This window comes from Balaenoptera physalus (genome assembly GCF_965194825.1).
Source record: "Balaenoptera physalus genome assembly, chromosome: 11".
NCBI lineage: Eukaryota > Metazoa > Chordata > Mammalia > Artiodactyla > Balaenopteridae > Balaenoptera > Balaenoptera physalus.
In genome coordinates, this window is record NC_138896.1 from 43,660,465 (window position 1) to 43,682,133 (window position 21,669).

At 35.6% G+C, this 21,669-nt stretch overlaps 1 protein-coding gene across 1 annotated transcript in view; it reads right to left on the bottom strand.

The window, feature by feature from the left end:
* Window positions 1-18,528, bottom strand: part of BMP5 (bone morphogenetic protein 5) — a 123,522-nt gene extending 104,994 nt beyond the window's left edge. Inside the window, exon 1 of the mRNA XM_082414351.1 lies at window positions 12,285-18,528. Within this exon, the coding sequence (XP_082270477.1) occupies window positions 12,285-12,774 (490 nt within the window). The 5' untranslated portion in view covers window positions 12,775-18,528. The remainder of the gene's footprint in view (window positions 1-12,284) is intronic.
* Between the last annotated feature and the right edge of the window lie 3,141 nt (window positions 18,529-21,669).

Here is a 21,669-nt window from a genome sequence, read left to right on the forward strand (position 1 = left end):
CTTCAAAATACTTGCCTCCCTCTGCCTTGTGAGTATTATGAGGATTTGCCTCCTTCAGAAGGCCAAAGCATCCCAGTTCAGAAGAAGGCCTGGAGGAGCCCAACTCCAGGGATAACACTCTTGGTAAATTCATCACTAGAAATTTTTTTTCCCTAAAACATAAAGCATTACTAATGAAGTAAAAATATTCCAAATCCAATATGGGAAATGTTGGAAAAATATATAGAACTTGATAGAATTCAAACCATGTCCCAACCAACAGTCTTCCCAACAGCATCTACAAAGGCAACACAGTACAGCAGGGAGCAGCTTAGATTCTGAATCCAGTTCCTCCTCTTACAAGATGTAGTACTTCGGACCAATGCCTTAACATCTCTGGGTCTCAGTTTCCTCATCTGTAAAATAGGGTAATTTTGTGGGAATTAAATGTTAGCACTTGAAATGCTATTAGCACTCTGTCTGGTAATTTATAAGCACCAAATAAGTGTTAGCTGTGGAAGACAGTGAAATTCAGTACAGCAGAAATCATTATAAATCTTAAGGGCTTCTTTTATTATTTCATTTTGATGATCCGGTGTTTGTTGATATGAACTCACAGGTAAACACCAGTCGGGGGCATGGCGCTCCAGGAGACTTAGATCCACATTTTGTTGTATAAGTTCATTTCATGATCACAACAGATTGCTGGTAAAGAGTAAAACAGTGGTAAAATATTTGTCAATGTTTCTCAACAATCAAGTTGAAGTAATAATGGTCTAATGCTCAGGATCCTGAGTAGATTCAAAGACATGTATCCAAGAGGTCTGTATACCAATTCTTGGAATTCTCTGTTATTCCCTACATGGTAAAATGTGTCTTCAATGACTCATTATGTCCTGAATCCACATCACGTGCAGTGTGTACAGTGACAAAGGAGACACTGAACACAAGCTTGTTAGCACACAAATGAAGAAGTAAGTTAGGGTCTGGGGTCAAGATTTAGACAGATCAAATAATTTAAAGTTGAAAAACTGTATGAACTTTACCCCTATTTCCTAAGTACAGCACAAATAAATAATGAATGTTTAAGCCACACTTAGGTCTGGAACGTGCAGTAAGCATGCAGTGTAAAATGTGAACCTTCTTTTGAGATATTTCCCCCTAAAATCACCTAGTGGTTTTAAGGGATATATCTCCTATTGGTAAAGTTCTACCCATTACACAGAAGGTTTCAGAGTCCCTAAGCTTTGCTGAAGATTGGTTCTACCTCTGCCTTATGCTTTTTGGACTAACAGGTTTCCTTAGGTTCTGTTTGCTGGTAAGAAGCTTTTTTTTTTAAATTGTCTTTAAAGTAATTTAGGTTTGAAAACTATTTTCTCTGCACACAATAGATTAATTCTGTCTGGTTGTTTCAACAACAAAGCAATACATTCTTCTAGATAATGTTTGTTAGTGCTTTCTTTTTACTTGGTGCTGGAATTTTTGTGTGATTTCTTGAAAGTTGGTGACATTGAGCAAAAGAATCCTGGCACAAGAATCAGGGACTCTGGGCCTGGACCCGGCTCCTCTTGCCCTGTGATCTTGGCAGTGGGATAGGCAGAGTCTTTCCACAGTGCCTGACCCAATAGTAGGTAGTCAGTTCCATTTGCCCAGTGACTGAATGAATGACCACTCAGATCTCCAGTGCCCACAGATGTGTATTGTGGGGTCATATCCACTTTCCTAAGTGCTGGATGCTAAAGTGATGTACAAAAGTGAAAACGATGATTATTGTTAGAAGTTGCACTGCTGTCTATATATTTCAAAAGTAGGTTACCTAGCTAAAGAGTAGTGACAAAGAACAAAAAAATGTATAGCCAGACAGATCGTGGTCCCAGTACTGATTCTGCCATTTACCAGGTTGGTGATCTTTGTTAGTTATTTAACCTCTGATGAGTCTCAATTTTCACACCAATAAATGGGAACAGAAAAATATTTACCCATAAAACTGAGACACAGATTAACTAAAATAATGCATGTAAATCACTTAGTCCAGTTCCCGGCACAGGAATTATATTTAATTGTTGTCATTGTTGCTACAACTATACTATCATTTAAAATTATGTGACAATGTCATATACTTTAAATGTATCACATACACACACAAAAAAACAATGATAAACAGCTTGCTTAATTCTGATAAATTCTTCCGCCAAGTAAATAACTGTAAAATGCTAACTGTTTTTGATATGTCAGTATGGAACAAAAAAATCTTAATTGTTGATTTGAACATGCCAATAAATTTTGGAATCCATATTTTGGTGTAAAACTTCACTCACCACAATGAAAACTTTAGCAAAGAGCATCGTAATGACTTATCTTTAGCATGTTATCAAATAATGAAAAAACAATAAATCCATATTTTCCCACTCAAAGTATTAGGAAATATCATAAGTCTATGTGATGACTTTACAATATGGATACTGTAATCAGAAGAGGTCCACAGTTCATGCATGGCCTTCTGTGTGACTTTTTGGATAAAACTCATAAATTCCCATCCTGCTTTAAAATATTATAACAAGAAACAATTCAGGAAAATTAATAAAAGGATCTGACTGTCATGTGAAAGAAAAAAGAAAAACCCAAAGAATAGTCTAGGAAAGTCAAAATACTTAAGGCTGAATTGTTTGAAATAGAAACAAAATGATAATAATACAAATAGTAATGAGAACAGCTACAAATTAGAAAATCATAAATTCAAACATGATCTGATTAACAGAAAACACTAACAGTGCCAGGATTGAATGATTATTTGAACAGAGTGGCTTTCCTCTTTTAGAGTTCAGGAGTTTATTCACCGATATTTTCATCATGAATCAACGTTTTGCAAAATTAAAACTAAAAAAAAAAACACAAGTTGGCTTCTGAAAATAAGCTTTCGAACTCAAGATTTTTTCTTCCTGTCTTTCAAAAGGGTCTTTTAGAGATTTCCCAGCCTTCACCACCACATGTTTTCTAATCCTATATTATTACTTTGGCCTGCCATTAGTTTCCCCTTCTCCATAACAAGCAAGGAAATGGTACAGGTAATATCTGGAACTAAAGTAGAATGTCGGGTTCATTCTAGGAAAGGGACAAAAAGTAATTGAAAAGCACCTTTCAACAGCAACTCACAGAAAGTGTTGCCTTCAGGTGATCACAGGGAAGCCCCACAGTTACCCAAAATCTCGGTTGTGGACTGACCTTTCCTTGGACACCCCAAGGAGGGAGCAGAGCCCATCAACTGACCAATTTGAAGACAGAGTCCCTGAAATTCAAGTTCATTTTCTTTTGGATGGAGCAAAAGTCATGTGCATAATGTTCCACAGTTTCAGATAGAAAATTATCTGACAATGTCTGGTGGACTGGGCGTAGAATACCAACTCAAGCATTAGAACAGCATGGATCTTCTTCTAGTAGAAGGAGTTATAATAGCAATAGGGATCATTAATTGCATCCTTTGCTCATGTCGGCTCAAAGACCTATACCCTTCCCTTATTAAGTCCTAACTACAATTCTGTATTATGATCTCCACTTTACAGATGAGGGAACAGTCCCACGAAGTGAATTAGTTTGTTCAAAGATATGCAGGTGTTAATGCAAAGCTGATATTCGAACCAGTGTGACTCCAAAACCCTTACACTTAAACCCTCCTGAGAGGGTTAGAGAACCAAATAACCCCTCCTCACTCTGAGCAAAGAAAACATCTACAAAATATTAACCATAAGACTTATAGAATTGATGACCTTCACCTCTTCCTCACTAAATGAGTCTTCAATGTCTGCATCAAAGTTATTTGCAGAGGAGCCTACATCATTTCCAAGTCCAACTCACCCTTCCTCTGCTTTTGATAATTATAGAAGCAAAAGCAGGCTAAAATTTCCATCCTTCAAAGCTTTGAAGGGGAACAGAGTTTATACTGGAAAGAAGCTGTTCTACTCAAAGCTCCTCTGGGATTAAAGGGTAGGGGAATGGCTCTGGCCTCGAGGCTTAGAGGTTGGTTATTTATGAGAACTAAACAGCAGACACACCTGCTCCCCCATGAAATTCCACATCTGTGAGTCACAGGAACTCTGCTAGGGGAGAGGAAAGGTAGCAAAGAAGAAAGACAATCATCTGAATTTGCCTCCTCCTGAAATGATTTTTACCTGCAACATGCACTGTGGATAATTTTATATGGTTCCACTCAGAATTCACAAAACTTTAACACACAGTCACGGGTCCTTTCAGGAAGAATGACATAGAATTGAGAATCAACAGGCCTAGAGATTGAAAACACATATCACCCTTTATATTTGCCCTACGAATCTGCGTATATTCTAGTGCTTTCTCTACTGAGTTTTGTGATTGGCAATGGTAGTCTGCTGTTTGTATTTTGGGTTTTGTCTCTAATTTAAGTTTTCTCTAAAACAGTTTTAATATATCATGTGAAATTACTGATCCAGATACAATTAAGAATTTTTTTTCAGCATGCCATGCCTGTTTTTGCCACTTCACCAACTTGTGACATAATTAGTTCTCACACTATATTATGATTATCTCTTAAATTTTGCAATAAATTGACCAGGACAAGGATTAACTTACCTATCAGTAACTTGCACTGAAATTGAAGTGATTCTAGAACTCTTGTTGACTAAACACTCAATATACATCTATCCATTTGTCCCCAATATCTTCAGTTGATGCCTCAATATACACTCTCCCTGTTTCTCTGCTCAGCTCTCTACACGGAGAGGCTGACTTTTTGGGAGCTGATCCAATGGGCTCCACGGCCCTTGGCTTTCAGTGAAGATCAGCCAATGGGAAAGACAGCGGAAAAGTAAGGTCTGGGTATTTACTGCTTGACCTCCCTCCCTGCTGAGTCCATTGGGGTTGGTTGCCTGGCATCGCTCTCACAAAGGCCACTGTTCCCGTCAGGGTGCCTTCCCTCTACAGTCCTCCTCTAAGACTTCTGGTAACTGTTTCTGCCCTCGTCCCATCCTAGGAGTCATGAAAGAAGGCTCCCCTGCTTTTCCACATTCTGCATTATCTCCAGTTTTTCCAGAAAGCCCCACCTACAACATTAGAAATATTATAACATTAATTAAACTCTCCTCAAATGATGCACTTTGTGCATATTGTCTCTTTCCACTGGGGATAAGAAAAGGATGAATAGGGCTTGATTCCTGCTAGTGTAACATATCATCAAATATGTACTCAGGAGGGTCCCGCATCGGGTCTAATACCCTGCTGCCACCATCTTGGAATTCCTGATAACTCTTAAACAAGTGGCCCCACATTTCCATTTTACACTGGGCTCCATGAATCACTTAGCTGCTCCTGCAAATGTGGTACAGATGTTGGCTACAAATGAAATTCCAGTAACAATAACAATAACGGCCATTTTGAGAGGTCTCACTAGGTTCCAAATGCTCTTCTTAAAATTGTATGTGATTAACTCATTTAATCCTCTCAGTACCCAAGGAGGAAGATGATATTATTATCATCAGCCCTTCTTAAGCAAGGAATGAGAGACACATTTGCCCAAATTACAAATTTGTAATTTGCCCAAGGTCACCCTGCAAGAAAGTGTAGGCTATGGAATCCTAATCCAGGCAGGCTGGCTTCTTCTATGCTACACTGCAATTAGGTTTCATTTATAATTAAATCTTAAAGCCGTTTGAGCAGTAATATGCCATGGACTCAGAATTCTGAAAATAGACTGCCTCTCCCTCTATAGGAAGGCTAATAGCAAAGTTTCACTGAGGACAGGAAATCTGTGTACAACAAATAATATTGAATTTCTCATATCCTTACAGCATAGCTGAAGGGGTCTGTAAATGTTAATAAATCTTTTGATGTTGACATGTTTCATAGGCCTGCATAAAATCTAAGTGAGATTTGCATCTAACCTCTTTAAACTATTTACTTTATTGCAAACAACTTCAGGAAAGCTGTTAAACCACAAGAACAATAAAATTGTTATTTACTTCCAAAAAGAAGTTAAATAAACACAATATGTAAGAGATAATGTAATTAGATGTATTTATTTCTAAAATGCAGGGTTGTTTTTGTAAGGCAAGCCCCAAGACTCCATTGTTTATGAAAAGTAAAATGAAAAGACACATCATCGTAAAGGCAGGGATCTTCATCATCTTAGAAATTATAAGATAATTATAAAATAATTAAACCTTTGTTTCATTTCTATACCGATCAAACAATTTAACATTACACAAGGTCTGGGTTTCTACGTTTTGTATAATATGTATGTAATTCACTGCCTTCCAAGTGTAGATATGTACTTTCTTTGGTTATGAAGGTTTGTTGTTATTTGCCTTTCTCCCAACACCTCTAAAGAACCTTCTTACAAATCTACAAATGACTTTTTTTTGCTCATTTTAAACATTGTACACTTTAATAGATTTTCTTTCTACCTTGTTAGATTATCATTTTATCACAGCCGTTTAGATAAGACTCATACAAACCTGGGGTTACTACTTGGTTACGTAGATTCTTGTAAACATCTCCAAAAAAGGCAGGTGAATACTCCCACTATGATTTTTATCACGCTGTCATAATTTTAAGCTCCATGACTGGATCTTAAACATTCCCGTTAGACATCAACATCACAACAGCTTCCTTCTCCCCCCAAATAAATGAGCCAGTTGTCAGGGCTGACTGGTGTATTTTAAAGGATATCTTAGCCAAGGGTATTATTTTAAGAGATGAGCAAATGGGGAAACCCCACAGCCCAGGCAATAAAATATGAACTGAAGGTGCAAAGAAGCACTCATAAATATTCCCTAGAACAAGGGATGCATTGTTTCCCTCCCACCCTTTCAGTGGCTCCTCTGATCTCAGCCCCTCTCTGCATCAGGGAAGCCTCTTCCTTTAACCTATGGTTTTTTCAAGCTGAGTTACCACATTATTTATGACTGTAAATGTGAGTAGCCCATCTGTGTGCTCCTTGTACACACACACTGAGAGCGCCCCCTCTCTTTGCCCCGCTTTGGTGTTTCAGTCTGGAAGGATGAAAGGATTTCCCCCTGGAGCCGATGTGGCTGGGGATGTGGTACTAGCAGCAGTGTCACGATGAGGTAGACAGAGGGTTTCCCCGCAGCCTCCACCTGCGAGGCCCAGAGACGGCCCCTAACACTCATTCTATTCGTTTTCCTCCTTTCCAGGGCTTTAAAAAATACTTATTCTCTCTCCATCTCATCCTCATTGTTCTGTCTCCAACCGTTACTCTTGTTCTCTTTATGCTCTCTCAACATCTCTCTTCAACTTAAAAAAGGAAATCCTCATTTCTTTACAGACGTGCCATGAGTATTCCATAAAAATTCTATTAGCCAATGGGTTTTATAAACCAAAAACGGATCGCATTTTTGATGAGCGTTATTTTTGTTCAGTGGTGCGTTTTTCCCTTTTTTTTTTAACTTGCCCTTGAATTTCCCCTTTTAAATTTTAATACTGTTATAAAATAGGAATGGCAAAAACAATTAAATTCAGTCCATGGGATCCTCGGGGAGAGGTGAGGAGGCGAAGATGAAAGGGATGGTAGAGAAACAGTTAAAGGGGATGCAACAGCCAGAGAGGTTCTGATGCCCTGGGGAGCTTTTCTCCTGATGGGTGGAGGCTGCAATGGGCCCATCATAACCTTTTCCTTCTCAACAGAGAGAAAACAGGAGACTGTACCTCAATGATGGAGCTGTGACGAATTGATTTTCAGCTCATCTAAGCCTTCAGCCACGAAGAAACAAGGACCAAAGGCAGACCCCAGGAAGAGTGGGGGCAGTCAGGAGAGGGATGCCAAGAAAGCCTGAAGCTGGAGAGGCCCTAGAACTACAGAAGAAAGGCCAACAAATGGGAGGGGCAGGAGGTGGGGAGGAGAGAGGTGATATTGCAAAAATGGAAGAGTGAAAAGGAAGGAGCTGGAGATGGTGGGTGAGCAGCCCCAAGCCCTTCTACAGTGTGTTTTCATACCTTCTTCTCTCCAGCCATGACTTCTGATTAAACTTCTAAAACTAGCGATTTGTGAGTGACCATTCAAACGTGCAAAAAACTTCTAATTAAACTATGATTATAACTATCTCTGCAGCCATGCTCATCAATCAGCAAGGACATAGCTTTAGAGATGAACAAGAATCCCCCTGGGGTGCGTTCATGAATGCCAAGGGTTGATGAAGAAGAGAGAAAAAGGTCTCCACCCTCAGTAACTTCTTTTCTCTTCAAAAGTGAAAAGTTGTAAAGAATGATTGTTTTACCCAGTATTACCTTTTCTTATTCCAGGCATAATCCATGAATATGTACTGTAATGGTTTTAGATCATCTTTCCTTCCATCCCATCCCTCTTTCCTCAAAAAAAAATTTTGTGTGTGTGTTTATAGGTGCGTTTATGTTACACAAGTGTTAATAACCCTGTTGGAAAGACTACATAGATAGGCATCTTTAGGTAGATCTGTGTATAAATTCCTCTCCACTGGGCACTTGAGTCAGCCAAAACCAACAATAAATATCAAAGATGTCTTTCAAAGCTGTCAACTGAGGGCATAAGCTTTTTTTTTTTCTTCCAATACCAAGGGAGTTTAATGATTTGGGGAAGTAGGGGGGAAGGGTTTAAGCATTTTTTTCTATTTCATACCTTAACATGTTAAATATGTTGTCGTAAAACATGAAAAAATGTAAGCATCACATTTTTATACTTTTATGCTTGAGAATGAATATACATTCTTGAACTGTATCTGAGTATTTGACTCCAAGCCAACTGATCAAAGCCCATTAATAAACCCGAAGTTCTTTATCAGGGAAATACATGTAGACAAAGAATAATACAAAAGTGAAATTCCTATGTTGACTGATTTTTGTAATTTCCTCTAAAACATCTACAATGTTATGTCATTTTAATTTTATGATCACCAAGTAATCAAATTGGTTTCTAACTAAAAGATCTTAGAAATACACTACTTGTTTATGTAAGCTAGAGATATGCTTAAATATTGCAAACAACTTACCTAATCATTCTTTTCATTTGCAAAGGTATTTGATATATAAACTAACACTTAACATTTTTGAAAAAGAAAAAATTTACCAGAAAGATATTTTTGTTACTAACTAAATAGTGTGGAATTGACTAAGCAAAATTCCACTGATATTCATTAGTTTTAGGGAGAAAGCAGAGAAGTCAATCTGTAAAAGCTATAGACTATGAGACTGACAAAAGTTGGCCTAAGAATAATGAATAAAATAAGGCGGAAAGTTTCTCTTCACACAATTAATAATTAATATTTGTTTCTTCAAAGTGAACAAATCACTAAAATAATTTAAAGGTCAGAATAATGTGTTTGGTTTTAGTTGTTTACATTGGCCTTGAGGCAATTTATTCACATTTTATTTTTTCTTCTAGTAAATTCTACTCTACTTTTTGCTTATGAACATAAAACTAATCTCATCTGAAATTTTAAAAAATAGATATTTTGTTAAATTTGATTCAGAGTTTGAATTAAATTTAATTGTTCTTGGTGAGCAAAACTTATGTTGGAAAAAATGTCTTTCTGAATGACAAGATAATTGTAGAAAATCCATTATTTGACTTGAAAATGACACAGGCAGGCATTAATAACAAGGATGCTACTAGATCCATTTTATATAATTCAACTTGTTATGGGAAATGTCAACAGATTCTTTTCACATTTTTAAATATCAGGTGACTTCCTCAATACAAATCCCTTGCCTCTTGCTAATTTGATCATTTGCCCTCAATCTCCACTATATACATATCTTTTAAGATACTAAAAAAATAGAATAAAATCCTCTTGAGTCTTATAGAAAGTGAAAAAAGTTTCAGATAATATTGGTTAATGAATTTTACAGTAAGAAGCAGTGAAATTCTTAGCATTGTTAATAATGATATTACTCTCTTACCCTTTCTAAGTATACTTTGACCTATTTTATTATGGAAGAAATACAGAAGTTAAAGCTTTTTACTAAGTAGTGATTGACTATAAGCTTTGGATATATTAGGAGGCATGGTCTAAAGATAATAAAATAAAACTGTGGTTCAATTTTCCTCAGAGACTACTAGGAAAAACTCACTTAGTATCACAATCAATTTGTCAGTAATTTCATGTGAGACATTTCATTTGGAATTACTAAATAAGGAGAAAACAATACGATCTATTATTGAAGATGAATCACTACTCAGCAAGTTAAGCATGATAAGAATAAATAAATAAAAATTTTCTGAAGCTTATATCCAGTATTGTTTCTCTAGTGTAAAATGAATAATTATATTTCATGGTATAGTTAATAAACTGCTTTGTTATTATAATCCAAACAAATAAGCAAAAGTCTACTGATTTAAAAATATAAGTATTCTTTAACGATAAAAATGTTCCTAAAAGTCCTTGAATAAAACTGTTTATTATTGGTTTTGGCTTTCTTATTCTATGTAGATTTACAGAGAACAATGGTGCATGGGTTCAAAAATCATACTTCATTCCTTTCTGAAAAAACAATACACTCTCTTGTGAATGATCAAAGTATTCAATTTTAATATATTATTAGAAAAGATTCATGACTGAGCTATTGTTTTATAAAGTACAAAACATAACACATTCTTTCCTGTCAGATTTTAGATGACCTGAACTGATTTTTTCAGTGATTTATTTTATGAATATGTAAATCATGCTAAATTGCATTTTTTCTATGAAAATATTAAAACTAACTTAAATTATTGAATAAGCTTGAGAAATTGCTACAAATTCAAACATACCATGAGTCACATTTGCATGCCACTCATGAAGAAAAAGCAATCAAACTAATTTAGAATTAAGATATATTTTAATGGCTTAAAAGTTCCAAAGGAACCTTTTAATTACATGTAGAAGAAAAGGCCCCCAGGACACCCGATTAAGGCAACAAATGATGACTTACTAAAACTTATAATGAGAGCTTTGTCTCCTGTAATGTGAAGCATATGATTTATTAGGCACCTTATCTTTCCTGCTAGGATTGCTCAGAGCAAATGAGCAGGGCATATTAAGCAACACATATTATAAAAGCATCATGTGTTATTAAGATTTGTTGCTATCTGACTTTTCAAAGAATATTTTTTGAGATATTATTTGAGGAAGTTTTAAATTAAGTGTGTAATAAAACATGTCAATTTTAAGTCCAAGCAGATTGCACTTTTAAAATAAAGTTTTAAAAGTTCTAACATTAAAATTGATTAAATTTATTGATTAAGTTTTGTCTTCAAAAATAAATACACTCTATGTGGTTTTTTTTTGAATGTTTAAAGACAGTAAATTTTCACCTTCAGTCACTACCAAAAAATTTAAAGAAAATTACAGCCCCCATAAACTCATTTTAAAGTGGTGACTCTTTAATATTATTGCAAGATGAAATACTGGGCACTAACTTATCATTTGATATTGTCAATATCAATTTTTTTAGGTATTGTCAGTATCAGCACTAAAACATAATTTTTTTAAATTATTCGCTAACCATACTGCTAATTAAAGAATTTTTCAATTGAAATTTTTTATCTTAAATGACAAGGAAAGTTTTGTATAGGTAAAGCATCATAGAATGTTTTACATTTCTCTTGCCTCTGAAAAAAATCAAATAAGTATAATATATTTTAATCATTACAGTTAAAAAAAATGTTAGATTGAAACTTCTTTTCCAAAATATTTTTCACAGAATTTCAGAATCTATCCCTGAAAGTCTTTGATAGTAATCGTTTACAATATTATTTGAACTTAATTAATTTCACATCAATATTTTCACAGTAGTTTCCTCACTAAAATGAGAGTTCTTAAGTGGCATATAAATTACACTTACATGTCTTTTAAATTACTAACCAAAAAAATGGTCCAGAATCTGGCTTTTACTTTTCCATCTGTAAATACTTACATCATCATCATCATTATTATTATTATGATTATTATTTTACCCATAGCTTAGCTATCCTCATAAATTCTCCTTTTTTTAAACTATTGCCTGTTTATTCATACATTTAAGCAAAGTTGAAATTTTAACAAGATGTGAAAAGACCCAAATTTACCCAAACCATGTGTTTAATTTTAGCTTTTTATATTAAAATATATATATATATATACATATGACTTTGTTGCCTAAGGCAAAACCTTATTTTATGTCAATGAAAGAAAGGAAACAGAAGCTGGAGAGGAGAGTTATAGAAAATGACTTTATATAAACATGACCACCTACCAGGCAGCTACTTTACCATTAGGAAAACGTCCACTTTGCAATAACATAGATTAACAAATAAACGAACAACATACCTAAATTGACAAAGCTCATGACCATGTCAGCATCATTCAGAAAGTTGGCATCATGTAGGCTGGCTAGAGGAGGACTCTGGGTGGTCAAGGGAGTCGTTCGAGACAACTGGATGCGGCGAGGGTACCCATTGGGAGAGGCTGGGGAGCCCTTCCTGGCTCCCCTGGTCTCTGCTGCCAGGGATGCCCTCACAGAGTACTCCGGCTCCTCGGGGTTCTCCTCACTGGCCATGGCGTTGTACAGGTCCAGCATAAAGAGAGGTGCAGAGGAAGCTTGTTTTCCAGGTGAAAATGGTCTGGGTCTGTGAGGCAAACCCAAGATAGAAAGAATTTCCCTCTGTATTTCCCGTCTTTCGTGGTTCCGTAGTCTTCTATAAATAAAACTGGAGTGAACATGATTGTCTCCCAAACTTCCTTTCGCAGAACCCACTAGAACCCAGCAGCTCCAGAGGAAACCCACAATACCCCTAAGTAAAAATACAGTCAGATGCATTTTTGTCCAAAAGCAAAAGTTGATATTTTTTAGTCGTTCTTGTCCTCTTACCAAAAAAAAAAAAAAAAAAAAATCTAAGTTCTTAGGAGGTATATTTCCCCAGTAGCTGAAAAACAAATTTACCTATTCTTCATGACAGTGACATTTCTGAACACACATCCTCATTGATTTTCCTGCCCTATTTTCAATATATTGGAATATGTCAAGAGTAGTTATTTCTAAGAAAGCTGAAACTCAGATTTCCAGTTATCCACAGTTGTTAAGAGTTTTTGCTGCATGGATGGAGCAGAAGACGGCTAATATTATTTGATCAGATGACCTATGCATTCCTATATCAATATATGATAATCAGGCCTTTGGTATTTGAATGAACGGAAGTTGATCTTCTAATAAACTGTAGTTCCCAAAGTGATCTTCACTTGCTCTTGAGTTCTTCTCAACCCTTGAGCTCTTTCCAAGACAAATCCTGATTTCTGAATCACAGATCTATGCTGATCTGCACCTTGGTGTTGGAATATATATTTGTCCGGCAGCTTGGTGATAACTTTAACATCTTTTGTGTCGTCTTAGTGTAAAACAAGACTCAAGGTTGTACTATTCAAGTCAATGTGTTTTCCTGAATTTACTTGCAAACCTTGCTGAAAGTCCCTTCACTCTCTTTCTCCTTCTTACTGTTAATTCCACCTCCAGCAGACACAAATATACCAGCCCTCTTCAAGGGAGATCTAAAGAGTAATGTAAGCACAACCCTGCTGGGAAAGAAGAGGCTTCTCATTGTAATTTGAAACTGGTAAAGCAAAAAGAACTTAACCCCTTTGCTACCAGAAAAGACTTCATTTTCGCAATTTTATAGGCACGCATCTGACACAGCACAGTGATGCATGGAGCATATTAGTTCTGGGGGGGAAAGCCAGTTTTCAAGCGGCAGACTGGAAATTTGGTCATCAATTTTATAGAGGACGCTTTCAGATCTTTCTTTTAATAGTACACATTTAATACACTTCTATATTAAGTCTCAGGTTGTGGCTGAATTAACATGAGATGTCTCCGTTCTGTATTTGAGGTTATTTCTAGTTTTTGTAAGTTATTAAAGCTTACTTCTTGAAAAATAAAAGGAAGTGTCATAAATTGAGGTTAATTTATTGTTTGTTTATGACAGCCAGATCTCTTTAGAATAAAATACAGTAGAGAATTCACCACCAGTAAATATATTCTAGCTCCCAAAGCAGTAGTTATAATAATTCCATAATGGTGATGAGATAGCCCAGGTATAATGATCTTTAAACATCAAAATTTTAAGCAGAAAAGTGTATTCATATTTCTCTTGTTAACTCGGTGCATTTGAAATAAAAATAGCCTAAGATATGGTGTCATGATTCTCAACTTTCAAGTCATTTCAGTTGAAATGTAAACTGACTTTCAAATTAGATATTTCCCATAAGTTGTACTCAGTACTTTGATTTGCCTTGACCCATGCAAATAAACACAAGTCAAATATTCTTCATGACTACATGCAGATTGAAATTTGTGTTTTTAAAATCTGATGGGTATAATGGGGAAAGTGCACACCTTTCTAAAATGCCATACTTAATCCAGGGAAATGAGCAAAGTAGGTGTTTATCCTTAATGTTTAATGCCTTTAAAATTTGGAAGTCTACAACGTTTCTGTGCAGCTATAATTTTCCTTACAAGCTCTCCCTTAACCTTAGGGCTCACAGTACTTTCACTGTCTGGGATAGTATTCTGATACCAGTTGCAGATTTATCGAGCAAATTCTCAAACTATTATGAAATTTTAATGTTTTTCCTTTACTCTACCTAGAGGCGCCCGGTTTCTTATTTAATTTCTTTTTAAATATTTCCTCTGAGTGTCTAAAGCAAAGCCATATTTCTCATAAATCTACAATTTATTGGTGAAGGCAAGATACCGAAAGGGCTTGTGGAATCTTATTGTCTGCATAATTTTTCTTATACAAACTCACTGCAAACTTGATGACACTGTTGAATATTTGCCCTACTGAAAATACTTTATTAATAGCCAGGTAGGATACCACAGTAGCAGACCCAAATACTGACATACATGGAATACTTCTATAGCATCGCTCTCCCGTGAATAGCAGTAGGGCAGGTTGAAAGGAGGTGAAAGAATACCATTTCAGTAAGAAATGGTTGAAACCACTAAAATTTTTGAAACTGTTGATTTCATATACAAACCAAACTAAGAATTTTTTGGCCATTGGTGCAGATCCAAATCAATTACTTGGAGATAAAAAAATGTCTCTTCTGCATTTATTAAACATATCCCAGATAAAGGATACTACAGTTTTTCTCGCTACATTTTAGAAGAAATTATCAAGGTTATGAATTCGCTTCCTGTCTCTAGAGCACAGTGTAGAGTTACAAGTAAAAATTGGTTACCCTTGAGGAAGAAACAATTCTTATCTTCCACACGTGCTGATTTTTTTCCCTAAGATCCAACAGAAAAATAAAAATGAGTCTAGGTGTCACAAGTCCCCCAAACTCATTTTCCCAAAGTCTGATTTATAATATCAATCAGTGTAATTGTAATTTAATTGCTTCACCAGGCACAGAGCCTACATCTAGACTGGAAATCAGTTGCTAGCATTCTTGGTCAGAACTTCTCGTATCTACCCTCCCCCCACCTTCCCTTCCAACTCAGACTAGATTTGGCAAACATTCATTTTTCAAAAGGATCAACATGTGCAAAGAGAGAAAGAAAATAAAGAAGAAAAAAAAAAACCTGCCAGGAAGAGAGGGGAAATGCTAACTGCCAAACGAAAAGTCAGATTCATTTTTAAATAAAAGTAAAGGTGTTTTACCACATCATTGGGATTGCCGGGTTGTTGTGTATCTAAGTAAATATGTGAGAGCAATTTAGAAGATTATTTTGCAATGACAAGGTATAAATGTTCCAAACTTCAGACCGTGTATTTAAAAGTCGCATAAGTCACTGAAAAGACTGAAGAACTATATTCAGTATGAAAGAAGTTGGGACAGGAGAAACATCCAGGGCATCACAAGAATTGTTCCTAAAGATAAGCACATTCCAAGAAGAGGGGCCTTTGTAAAAACCCACCTCTCAGGCGTAGTATTTGCCTGAGGTATATACTAATATAAGTGGCCTTCTGGTGGGAAACAGAGATAATCGAATGCATGGAAGAAGTCCTTCCCCACTGCCATTCCTCCTGTTCATTTTCCTCTTTCCCTCACAAAAGTTGGACATATTTAGTCCATGGATATGCAAAATGACAACGGATAGACTGATCCCATTTTCCCCAGCCCTTCAAAAGAAAGTTGGAGCATTTGTAAATCTGTGTTGTTCTGGATGGGTCTTTCTATTTCACTCCTGGTTTTGTTGTTGTTGTTGTTATGTTGGTTGCTCCTTGAAACAAAAATTCCTAACTGAAAGATGTGACTGCAGTGAAAGACAGATACCCAATGTCAGTGGTGTCTGCACTTCTAAATTATCTTTTAAGTTCGAAAACAATTCAAAATCATCTGAATAGGATCTTAAAATTCTTAAGCAGAAGCTATCTTAGATTGCTTTGGAGGAAGTGGGGGGTGAGAATGCTTAGGAGGTTGAAGAGGCGACAGCCGTGGGAGAGTCCAGGGGAGACACCGTCTTCTAGAACCTTCTTGGTGAACACATGCACAAGTGCAGAGCAGAGCAGCATCTGTGATATGAAATTGCTCTCAGTTCACTCAAATATAGCACATATACAAACAGAGAATATGGTGTGCATAGGAAAGGTCTGAAGGAAAAGAGTGGTGTTACAACACCACCATCTGACTTGGATTTGCCTGCAGTAACCTGAAAGGGATTGTAATTGTGGAGGCTATACCAACCTCCACTTTCTGTCTGGTTAATAGTTGTTAAAGAAACCTTGGAGATGAAAAATAAAAGATAGTGATCCAAAACGTTTAAAATGTTTAGTAGTATTTTTTTTAATGAATGGTGACATCATGTAATACTTGTAAGTGAACAGAGGATGTGTCAATATGCTTTGTATTATTACATGTTCCTAAGATTGTTTTATATTATTTCATAGAGTAGGTAGTCTAGTAGTTACTTAAGTGAGAAAGAACCAACATTTAATCATTAAAAAGGAAACACTGCTAATGAAATACTGTTCTAAGGATTCATCTGACAGATAGACTCAAATTAACTGACCCCAAGACATTTGGTAAGTCAAATTATTAGGGGAGATATTTTATCCATCATCCAAATTGACAGAATATTTAGATAGGTAGGTTGACCATTAAGCAGTTATATAGTTAATCATGAAAGAATAATCTCATTTGTAAAGCACTTTATAATTTTAAAAACTCATTCACAACAACTCAGCATTTGGAATGATTTATTCATTCAACAAGCATTTATTGAATGCCTATGTGTGACTACTATGTGCTATATGCCTTACATATACAAAGAAATCAAATAAGATACTTGCCCTCACAGAGTTTACAATCATATATGATAGTTTCAGTTGATTTAAGGGCATAAAATTATTATTTAAATGTGGTTGTTAATCAAGAGATATTTCTACTTTTTGCTTGAGAGTTTAGCTAGAATGAAAGCAACATAAAAGTAGGGGCTGAGTTTATTTTGTTCATCAGTGTCAAACAGTACATATTAGCAGCTCAATCAATATTTGTTGATGAGACAATTTTTTAACAAAGATGAACAATATTCCAGGGACTTTTTTAAGGGCAATAGTCTCTGGAAACATTATAAGTTACAAGGATTCATTAGACACACTCGTTTACAAATTGCTGTATCTCTTAACAGGTAGGCTCACCTACACCAGGAAAGGTTCCTTTCATGGGGAAACTGGTCTATTACAGACCTCATCCCACAGCTGTGAAACAGAGTGCAAATGTCAAAAAAACATCATGTAATGAGTCACATTAGCACTTGCAAAATACCTTGGTCTATCATTACAGGGAGCTCTGATGAGGTGACTGCCCATTGAATTAAAGTGGCCTTTGACCCAAAAGAGCAACTTCTGTTCCTCTCAATTAATATCTCATTCCTTTGACTTGTAATGGCTTATTTGTTTAGTTTAGTTTTGGGTTTTGGTGTTGTTTTTTAAGACCCATATTACAAGGCAAGAAGCCCCAAAAGTGACCACTTTTTGTTTAACAGACATTAGCAATGAACACCACACCTGCCAAGGCTCGAGCAGGTATATACAGAGTTGAGACACACACTGGGATGAGGTGAAGTCTGAAAATGCCTGGAGCGTGGGAAGAGGCATTTGATAAAGCATGTTGGGGAGTCCCAAAGTCAAAGTCTTTCAACCCACATTTTTCATCCTTCACACTTTAGCAAATGGAAGACTCTAGAAGTATCTGCCAACATACTAACCAATTCAAAATTTGTAGGAATCTTACAGATCAATGAAAGGCATGACTACCATTGTATCCCCATAATTCCCACAAACGGTGATTTAGTCCTCAGTGGAAAATACAATTTATAAATGTCACTAGTCATGATATGTTCAAAATGAGACAATTCAAAGGAAATTTTTAAATTACTTTACCTAATATAAACGTGTCTCAATAGCATACTTACTATTATCTGTAATGCTTTAATTAAATAGCCCTACTTTTCCACTTTTTTTTTTTATAGGAAATAGATGCTATTTCATAGACTCCTCATCAAACACTTTAAGGTAAAGCTTTAGGATAAATTAAGAGCCTAACGAATTAGCCCCAATTATATCACAAAAACTGTCCAACAGCAACAGAAAAAAATTCTGTAAATGTCACCCAAGACCCATTCCTATTCTGCAACATGAGAGGATATGAACTCTGCTCCCTAAGACAAAATATGCTGAGGAAATATAACTAATAATGAGGAGGATGGACATTAATGATTAATATTCAAGCTGTAAGCATATAACACTATCCCTTTAACACAAAAATTCTCAAACCAGGTTACACATTACAATCATAAATGGGGAGCAGGGAGAACTTTTAAGAAATACTAATGGCGTTGCTAAGAGAGGAGATCTTACTAGACTAGACTTTTTGTATTGATCATTTTGTAATATATACAAATATTGAATCATGTTATACATCTGAAGCTAATATAATGTTGTATGTCAATTATGCCTTAATTTAAAAAAAGCACACACATACACACAAAAACTAATGGCTGGACCACACAGAAGACCAATTAAATCATAACTCTTAAGGCGACATCAGTATTTTTTTTAATACTGATTCATTAGTAGCCAAAGTTAAGAACCCCTAACAAATAGTCTTGGCAACATTCAAACCACTACACACATAATAAGAGGATATTTCAGTATCATAATAGAGTTTCCAAATTAGAACAAGACCTTTGATTTTTCCTTGATTGCTGCTAAGATGCCTGGTATGCAATAAACTGTTGTTTAAATTTTTAAAGACATATGCAGTGCTTGCATCCAAAAAACCTTTCGCACCCGTTTATACACTAAATACAACTTATTTAGCACCTACTATAGCAATGAATAAAACACACAGTCCCCGCTCTTTCCAAATTTAAAAGTTAGTTGTTTCTAGAACAATTTCCTTAGATATCTGTATTTGAATGTTGAGCTTAAAATGCAATTTCTTAGACACAGAATGCTATTGCATCACAGAAAGAATATATTCCTCAAAATGGCATCTGTTTATCGCACAGTCTTCTTTGCCCTCGTTTCCAGTTCCTTCTTGGATTATAACATAAGGTGAATCACAAGGGCTGCTCCATTACATAACTCTTTAAAATTCAATTTAAAAAAATAGTCATCTTAACTCACATAGCAGGTGCCCTTCATGCCTATACTGGGTATGTTCATTTCTGAAAATTTCCTACTGTCCTGGTTGTTGGAGGGTTGTGTGTGTCATGTGTGTGTGTGTGTGTGTGTGTGTATGTGTGTTGTTGTGTGTGCATGTGTGCTCGTGTGTGAATGCACACAAGTTCCTCGGAGCTGCACATGCATTTCTGAAGTTCCCTCTGGCACTGGGACTTCTCTCCATCTTCATTTCCCAGGTAGTTTCTATATTTAAGAGCTATTGATTTTCTCTTCTTCACCCTTGCATTCTCTTGATATCTTTTGTTCTTCCATTTTACAATAAACTCTTTATCTTGGTGTCTCCATTTTTAAAAGCCTTATCCTGCCTAGCTCCCTTATCTAGAATTCTCTTTCAAGTATGTGACTGTTTCCTTTATCTCTCACCTTTCACCACCTCTCTCTTCCTGCAGGGTAATCCTACCCTCCCCCTTCCTAATCTCCACTTCTTTCTTCCTTCTAGAATGGCTGTATTTTCTATCACTGCATGTTCATTAGCAAGGCAGTGATAACATCAAGTTGCAGTACAATAATATTCTTCCCATTGGATAAATTCATTTTACTTTTAAGCTGTTTCAGGAGAAATAGAAGCAAATATTGTAACCTATCAATCCAACTATAGATCAGTGTTTTCAGATGCAGATACAAATACTTTTGAAACGTTCACAACATTTTAATATTTCTGGCTAATATATTAAAAATAGCAACAATAATAATAACTCTGAATTTGAATGTGATATGCAGTGTTATAGTGAAAATATAAGAAAATAACCTAAATAGGTACTGAAATTATATCCTGCTGCCAGGCCACACCTAGCATAATGGATAATTATCTTTGAGTCCAAAGCATTAAATTCTTATTCTCAATGTTTTTATATTCTGACATGAGATACATTTCTTTTAATAGAAGTCCTCAATTATATATGCAGTATGATTTAATATTGTCTTCTAAAATGTCTTTTAATACTTTTCCTAGAAAATTCTCTAGATATAATGTTTATCAATTGTATGTTTTCTTCCAATTATTTTAAGGAAAAAAAGTTAAGCCAAATCATCTACAATTTCTAATGTAATCCAGGGATTCCTCATATGTAGATATACGACTCATTTACATATATTTTCAAACATGCTTTGTAAATCAGTTAAAGGCTCATTAGATAAAGACCAATCTGATAAGGTCCCTTAAACTGAGTGGTTTATATGCAGCATTCAGGACTGCTTAAGCTTTTCAAGTGCTTTCTAGGTGGGAAAAGTTATTTCCTTGGAAGGCTGGAGCACTTCAGTTACCCTGAGCTTTTCTCTTCTAAATCTATAGATGTTAATGGATGCTTGATTCAAGGAGAACTTGCTGGCATGACCCCTCTAACCAGAATGAAGTACTGAATTATTCATACACATGGAATCAGAAGCACTTTGAAGGGTAAAATCAATAACTACAAGGCATGAGCTTAAAACTCACTGCCCTATAATATATACTGCCCTATAATCTATATACCATTTTCTTTGCAAGTATCCAAATGCCATCTGGATGCTTGAATCTTTTCCTAGGCACCCACTATACTTTATCACTTAACACGTGCTCAGAGAATGTCAGCCAGGAAACTAGATTTATATCTTGGTTTTGCCACTTAACTATCTGAATGACCTTGGAAACGTCATTTTGGAATCATCCAACTAGAGAATAAATAGGAAGGATTAACTTTTTGGAATCTAAGTTTCTTCACCTGTGAAATCAGAAAAAAACAAGATCTCACCATGCATAAGATTGAGCCCATTAAAAGGAGAGAATAAATGAATAAATGCTCTGTAAAAGTTGATGTATTTCATAACTCATCATGGGCACGTGGCCCAGTAGAATTCAATTTGTGTAAGCTTTTCCATTGGTTGGTGCTCATTGATAATTGGAGACAATGTTTGTACCACTGTTTAATCACTGGATGGGGAGAAAAACACTTAAGAATTACTATGAAAAGATCATTCTCCCAAAGAAGGTTGTGATGTCTACAAATAGAAAAAGGTAGACAAAGCCAGGAATTTTATGGTTATCTTTA